This window comes from Lactuca saligna, chromosome 8 (genome assembly GCF_052625555.1).
Source record: "Lactuca saligna cultivar CGN05327 chromosome 8, ASM5262555v1, whole genome shotgun sequence".
Classification (NCBI taxonomy): Eukaryota; Viridiplantae; Streptophyta; class Magnoliopsida; order Asterales; family Asteraceae; genus Lactuca; species Lactuca saligna.
In genome coordinates this window covers 150,727,103-150,734,784 of record NC_136424.1, presented here as the reverse complement: position 1 = coordinate 150,734,784, position 7,682 = coordinate 150,727,103, and the positions used below count along the sequence as shown (strand labels likewise).

General features: G+C 33.4%; 1 protein-coding gene across 1 annotated transcript; it reads right to left on the bottom strand.

Moving 5' to 3' along the window:
• Positions 1 to 4,455: 4,455 nt before the first annotated feature.
• ACL5 (S-adenosyl-L-methionine-dependent methyltransferases superfamily protein) lies at positions 4,456 to 7,110 on the bottom strand. The gene is made up of 10 exons (XM_078971460.1): positions 6,876 to 7,110; positions 6,501 to 6,567; positions 6,294 to 6,388; positions 5,972 to 6,074; positions 5,756 to 5,844; positions 5,440 to 5,596; positions 5,220 to 5,295; positions 4,990 to 5,048; positions 4,759 to 4,895; positions 4,456 to 4,670 (listed from the first exon to the last, which is right to left on the bottom strand). Exons 1-10 carry the CDS (start codon positions 7,016 to 7,018, stop codon positions 4,595 to 4,597), a joined length of 1,002 nt encoding a protein of 333 aa, XP_078827586.1. The 5' UTR covers positions 7,019 to 7,110; the 3' UTR covers positions 4,456 to 4,594.
• Positions 7,111 to 7,682: the final 572 nt, after the last annotated feature.

Sequence of the window (7,682 nt, the reverse complement as noted above, 5' to 3'; positions counted from 1 at the left end):
TTCGAATCCAAAATACACTTGAGGAATTATTTTTTTTTTTTTATTTTTTTTTTTTGCAAGCTCATTTGATTCCCATAATAGAAAATGTCCACATCACTTGATCTTCTTTAAGAATCCTGAATAGGTGAACCAATTTGTTTGTAATTAGAAGATTATAACTAAAAAATTATTTATATGCGTATAAACACATTCTGATGGAATATATTTATAACAGTCATTCCGATAGAATACACTACATACCAACTTACAGAATAGATGTGTAAATCCATAACTTGAGACATGAATCTTGCAATTGCTTATTACAAAAAAAAAAAAAAAAAAAAAAAACCATAAGAAGTTACTACAATTGAAAAAAGAGTGATTACCTTAAGATAGAAACAAATTGAGGTTCGTCTTTTCCTTGATAAACTCGAAGTGTCCATTTGTCCTTATGTGTAACGACCCAAATTTTGAAAGAAATTATTCACTTTTAATTAATAAAACAAAATTGCATAAACCATGAAATCCCAACATAATTGTTTTCAAATCAACAATTCATTACAACTTAATCAAATCATCAGAGTGTCCCCAAACCCTAACAGTAAAAGAGAGAGATAGAGTGCACGCCGTGCCATCACGCCTTGACCTTGCCCTTAGGCTCAGATATACCTGCAACAAATTAACAACTTGTAAACAAAAAGATTAGTGAGTTCCCTAGAGCATACCACACACTACACATACACATATCCTATTAGGTAATTAAATCTACACATATATCAGATAAGCCATGCATACATAAAACCTTTAATAGTGTCATGGGCTACCCCACATGATCTTTCCCTAGGACTGCCATGGGCTACCCCACATGGTCTTTACCTAGGATTGTCATGGGCTACCCCACATGGTCTTACATCCAATGTTATGGGCTACCCCACATGGTCTTTATCTAGGACGGGCATGGGTTACCCCACATGGTCTTACATCTAATGCCACGGGCTCTCCCTAGGGTCATCATGCAAAACACATAATCACATATCATATAAAATCACATAATGGCTAACACAAATACCATAAACACATAATGGGCCGGCCTTGGTTCCTTACACCCATGGGTATGGTGAGAAGACTCACCTCTGTCTGTTGAATACAAAAGCTACTCTCTTAACAGTCCGGAACCTCTCGAGCTAAATAATAAGAATAGCTAGTGTTAGGACCTTAGATTAGACAAAGGAAAACCCAAACTCCAAACCCATCCATAAGGCCCAATCATCCTTCCCTTGCTATTGTGCCTAAAATCCGATTCTACAATTACTAATGGGCATCTTGGCCCAATAGGGCCCAACTAATTTATCCATTGCTCATAACAGATAAAGTAGCCTATGATTCGCAAATACACCTTGCCCAATAATCTAATGAGGCCCAAATAGTCTCACACAAGTTCTCTAGCTTTGCAAGATGACTATGATGCATGTTCTTAAAGCACCAACTCGTTCCAAGCTGGTATAGCCACCTCTTCTTCTTGGAATGAACACTAAAGAGTCACAATGCACTTATCGAAGCTCAAAATAGTCTCACACAAGTTCTCTAGAGTGTAAAGGCATTCTAAGGCAGTGGAGGCTCTCTAGGTCTAAGTCTAAGGGACTTAAGGTCTCTTAAATAGGTCTCATCTCCGAAAATAAGAGGTTTGAACCCCTGGCACGTACGCCCGACGTACGGCTTGGTACGCCCAATGCACCTCTAGTTCCTCCACGACCAACCGAGTGTAGTACGCTAAGCGTACACTTTAAATACGCTTAACGTACTTAAGGGACCACTTTTGCTAAAATGTAATTCTTGAGGGTTTCATGACATACCAGATTTTGGGTGTTCCAATATTATCTTTTAAGAATAAATTCAAATGGAGCTTTGTTCTTTACTTCCTTCACTGTCAAAGGACACGAATAATCTGCCACATACAACAATAGAAACCAACAATGAAAAAGAAACAAAAATAGATAAAAATAAATAGTTTATTTCACGTATTTCACACATATCCATAACCACATTTTATCCTTTCTTTTATTTGATCCCATGGTGTCATCAGACCACAATACATATATCTCCAAACATTTAGAGTGATAATATTATTGTATTCGTATATTAAAGGTAAAGATCAATTAGAACACACTCAATAGTCTCAATAGCATAACTACAGATCCATGTTCAACTAAATCAAGTGGGTAATTAATTTCTACATAAATATAACTATAAAGAGGCAAATGATATCAATTAAAGAATCTTTCAGTTCAGGAAATTCATATTCTAACGTCATGTTGTTGATAATGTGTAAAAAGGTACAAACATAAATAAGGGAATGTTATGTAAACGAATGGTATACAATAATATGAAATACTATACAATCTAATCGTGTAATGTTCTTTGCCTTCAATTAAGTTGAGAAAGAAATGAAATTAAATAGACATCAATGATCAAATGACAGCAAGAGGAAAAGGACATGCACCAATGAATTTTCTTTTTGGCAGTCAGTGAACTGTGACTTTAAATCTTTTCCTTGCCTCGCTGTAAAGAACTACTCCCATTATCATCACCCCAAAACTGGAAATCCCCATCGTCGTAATCGGATTGTTGAAAATTATTACAGAAACCACCACTGCAGCAGCAGCCTTGACATCAACAACAAATCTTGAACCACCGACTTTAACGCTATGCCAGTAATGGATCCCACGCGTATCAAAAGACCAAACAATTGAAACAATGGTTTGTTGGTACTCGCCAAAACGATTTCGTATACAACTAGCATGAAAGCAAAGTATACCTTAGCAGACTCCTTGTTATAAGTGATCAGGAAAGCTAAGATCACGATGAAATGCGGGAAGATGATGACCAATTTCAATCGTTTGAACGGATGGAAGCAGACGACATAAAGAGAGGTTGTAATGGTCCAATTGAACATGGGTTCCCATGTAGGTTGCGATGCCATCATCTTCGACAGAGTAGCCAATCTTTGACCTCATCTCATCTTCTTCATGATCATCCCAACAATTGGGAAATGCTAATCGAAAGATTTAGGTTTTTTTAAACGTCGATATTTGTTATATCTGGTTCATGAAACATTAATTTACCTAATTTAAAAAGGTTAATCATTAAATTATTGAATTATCAAAATTAATTAACAGTTAAGATTACTATTTTACCCCTATCTAGGTTTTTGAAATGATTGGTTCACATTAATCCATATATCCACACAATGAACAACTAGAATACTTGAATACACACACACACACATATATATATATATATATATATATATATATATATATATATATATATATATATATATATATATATATATATATATATATATATATGTGTGTGTGTGTGTGTGTGTGTGTAATGTGACTAATTTTGATAAATATTTATGCCAATTTGTAGTTTAGTGAAATCAGATTGTTGTTTCTATCTTGCATAGATATATGTTATGATTAATTGTTGTTTGTATCTTGCATAGCTACATGTCATAGATTGTTGTTTTTATCTTGCATAGATATATGTTATGACTAATTGTTGTTTGTATCTTGCATAGCTACATGTCATAACTAAGCTGGAATAACAAAATTATTGATTTTCCAGATTTCACAAATTTCATTCTTTTAGTTGCTTATGAACACTTATCCCCTTGTTTTCATAAATTTTTGTCCAGATTTCACAAATTTCATTCTTTTAGTTACTTATGAACACTTATCCCCTTGTTTTCATAAATTTTTGTCGTTCATGAAAAAGCCCTAAATCGATTTTAAAGGAGAATTGTATCAACTAATATCATCTAACTAATAATTACACAAAATCATCATTTAACTTATAAGAACTAGTTACCAATAGGTAACATTTAAACAAAATGTATAAGTTGATTAGGTTTGTTGTACAAAGACATTACTCAGATGATTTTTTTGAACGATTTTGAAATATACACTCGTGAGTCATTTTTTCTTGTTTTTCCCCTTGATTAATTTTTACTATTGAATGCCGGTTACCATAAAGGTAACATTTAAACCAAGTATATACCTAGTTGGTATTTATTTATTTAATTTAATTTTTTTTTTTTATAAAAAACCTTTTGGGATGGTGTTTTTAAAATGTAAAATTTGAATGATGTTTTTTTCAATCATTTTGAACCATAATTATCTTTTTAATTTAAATTTTTTTTATTTTTAACTTTTCATGCTCCCTGATAATTTTGGAATTGTACAATTTTACTTTTTGTAATATGATTAAAGTTTTCTATCATAAAAAAGGGTTGGAGGCCACTTTTTAACTTGTCATCATCACACCTAATTTTTTTTAATAGATCTGGTAGCTACTGCCGTAAGCCGATATCATGCTACCCTCTTAAATAATTATCAAAATAAGCACGCCAGCAGGTGAATTATGCAACCACCAAAGTGAAACCAAAATTAAAAAATTGTGAAGTCGAGAAAGGACAGCAAGTGAAACCATTCGTGGGTGTATATTTTATAAACTAGCAACTCCCAAATCCCAATTCCAAACAATTTTACCAATGTTTACATCTTGATTTGTTCTCTAAAGAGGATAAACATAAGAAAACCTTTTAAAGGTTTCACTTCTTCCCAACTCCTTGGCCATGAATGAACCTTGCATTATCCTCGGTGTACACATGAGTCTCACTTTTCAATCTGGAACCAAAAGAATTTCAATGTATGTTAGATGAAAAAACCTTCACATATATAATATAAGCGTTACATGAATAGCTTATTCACTCACGTTGAAGAAACCATTTTGTTAAGAACTGTTAAGGAGCAGAATGAAGCACCATCTAAATACAACAATTCTCCCTTGATCGTTTCTCGTATTTTCTTGTCTATTTCCCCTTCCTCGATACAAAACGGTGCATCTGATGCCTAAACCAACAATAAACACACTTCATTTGCTCTTTTCCACCAAAAAAGTAAAAGAAAAACCATTAAACCAAAGCGTTCAAACTAGAAAACAAACCATAACCCATCCCCATTCATCCGCAAAAGAAGGCACATGTGCAGTGTATGCAACCACATCTGCACCAACATATCATAAAACATTGAGTCATGAGTCAGTTAACATTAACCGAAGTACTAGGATGCCACTTTGAAGTTCATGAATGGATATGAAGTTTATTTAATCCTTAATTATGATGTCACTTATCTATTAAGCTTTATATAAGCTTTGATTAGAGTTGTTGCTCTTACATTTGAAGACTTGCTTGATTGTGTTGTAAATAGACGAAAACACTTCTTGATGTGTAAACACCCCTGCAGGTCCAGCCTGCATGTTAACAAAAAACAACCATAAGCCTTTATTTCATCTCTTTAATTGTCCCACTTATTATTCATTTGTTTATTGACTTTAGCATACTAAAATATTCCCTTCCTTTTGTGTACTTTTAGGTAAAAGAGCACAATAAAGAACCTGTGTAACAAAGATTCCATTGGGATTAAGCTTAGGTTTGAGGATCTCCTGATAAAAGGACTTTGTGTAAAGTTGATAGCAAGGCCCCCCTTCAACTGGATCAGCCAAGTCCCCGACTATTATGTCAAACTTCTCTTTCCTCTCCTCTAGTTCATTCCTTTTATCAATAAAAATGATATAAACCAAATACAAAAGTCAAATTCCGCATTAACAACGTCACACACTCGGATAAAAAGAATAGTTGGTCCTGATATTATAATGACGTCATTATAACATCAGTAGCATCGACTTTCAAGAAGGGTTCCGAAGGCCTTACTTGGCATCATTGATGACGAGGTCAAGCTTCTTGTTACAGAAGGCTTCTTTGTTTGCAGTGAGATGTTCACGGCAGAAGGCAACCACCTCCTGTATTTGTAAAATTAGTAATTTTTGCGTAAACATTCATGAATATATAGTTTATATTTGTAAGTTTGATAAAGTGTTATCATAATCTTGCATGTGAGTGTATAAGGAGGATAAACATCTGACAAACCTGATCAATATCACACATGACTACTTTTTCAATGGACTTGTGCTTAAGTGCTTCTCTAGCAGTAGATCCTTCACCACCTCCCATTATGAACACTGCTTTTGGGCTGTAAAAACATATAATTGTTGGAAACATCAACATGTTGTTACCAAGTCCACTTTGAAGATTTCAAATTTTCATCTACGTTTAGGTAACATTTTACATTCGTGTAAATGTTATATTATTTTCGTTTCGTATAATTTAAATTTTTATCAAACGCAAGATTTTCTCAAATGAAAAAGGTGGAAAACATATTAAATGGAAAAAGGGTTAGACTTGAAATTACTTGGGATGAGATAGAAGAGGAGGATGAATCAAGCATTCGTGGTATATGAACTCGTCGCTTTCTGCACTTTGCATCTTCCCATCGATTACCAAAGCCTATACATTTACACAGAAATTAAATCAATTTCATTAGTTATTATATCGCATCGATCCCTTAAGTATACGATATTTGAAAAATTAAGCCCTTAAGCTCATGATCATAATATACCTTTCCAAAGTGCTTTGTATCCAAGAGAACTATGTCTTGATACTCGCTTATCACTTTATGCAGCACGCTTTCAAGATGGAAAAGAATATAGAATTACTTATGAATACATTAATAATTTGTCTTAGTGTGTTATATTTTGCCTGTTTGATAAAAGTGAAAAATTTAGTGTTGAAATATTCAAATCTCATATTGGTTTAGAGAAAGTATGGTTATTTAAAATTCAGAGACTTTTGTTTTGTACAGAATTTTATCAAGCAGGGTGAATGCTGCCCAATTCAGAGGTGACCTCTGAATGGTTTTATTCAGAAGTCATCAAACGACGCTTAAAGCTTACACACAGCAAACAAGACCAAGAAAAAAGGAGATGTATGAAACCTGTTTAAAGCGAAAGACCATTTAAGATCATCATCGATAACTTCTTCAAACCATGAATCGTCATTCCCGTTCATATTCTCGGGTATGATGCTGTTTGATTCATGGTGATCAAAGGTGAGAGGGAACATAACGGCTTCACCCATGGTGTCGATCAAATAAAATTTGAGGAAGTGTTGATTGTTATCGAGGTTGGAATGTTTTCAAGTAGAGCTGAGGTTTGATGGTGTTAGATGTTAAATGTGACCACTTTTTATAGTTACAATCTCCAAATACGACAACAACCACCTTTGGTGTATATATATATTTTTTCTGATTTCCCAACAAAAAGTGCTCATGTTCATCAACATATACTACTCGGATATTGGGTTCCCATGGTTGACTTGTGTATATTTTAACAAATGATCTTTAATATTCTTTATTAATAAAACGAAATGTATAATATGGCTGAAAAAGTAGCGTTGATAATTTAATAAAAACCAACATAGTTTCTTATTTTTTAATTAAACAAATGGGTTAGCTTGAAATTATTATTATATATAATAAAAACCAACATAGTAAACTTTTATTTCTCCATAATCAATCTTTATCTAATAAAACAACAAATTATGTAAATTTTGACAATTATTTTCTATTTTAGGAAGGATAATCTTCAAGTAATGATAAAATTTGGATTTTATTAATAAAATCGTTTTAGGTAATTATCCACAGCCAAAACAGGTCAAAATCCCACGAAATCTGGTATTTGCAACCCAGACTCGCGGAGTCAACATTGGACTCGTCGACTCGGCGAGTTCAACTATGGATTCG

Bases quoted from the DNA above. Each gene is read 5' to 3' on its own strand.
- ACL5 (XM_078971460.1), bottom strand. From the start codon at position 7,018: ATGGGTGAAGCCGTTATGTTCCCTCTCACCTTTGATCACCATGAATCA. The intron at 5,845-5,971 runs GTTTGTCAGATG...TTACAAATACAG, and splicing joins TCATGTGTGATATTGATCAG to GAGGTGGTTGCCTTCTGCCG. The intron at 4,671-4,758 runs GTGAGTGAATAA...TTTTGGTTCCAG, and splicing joins AACAAAATGGTTTCTTCAAC to ATTGAAAAGTGAGACTCATG.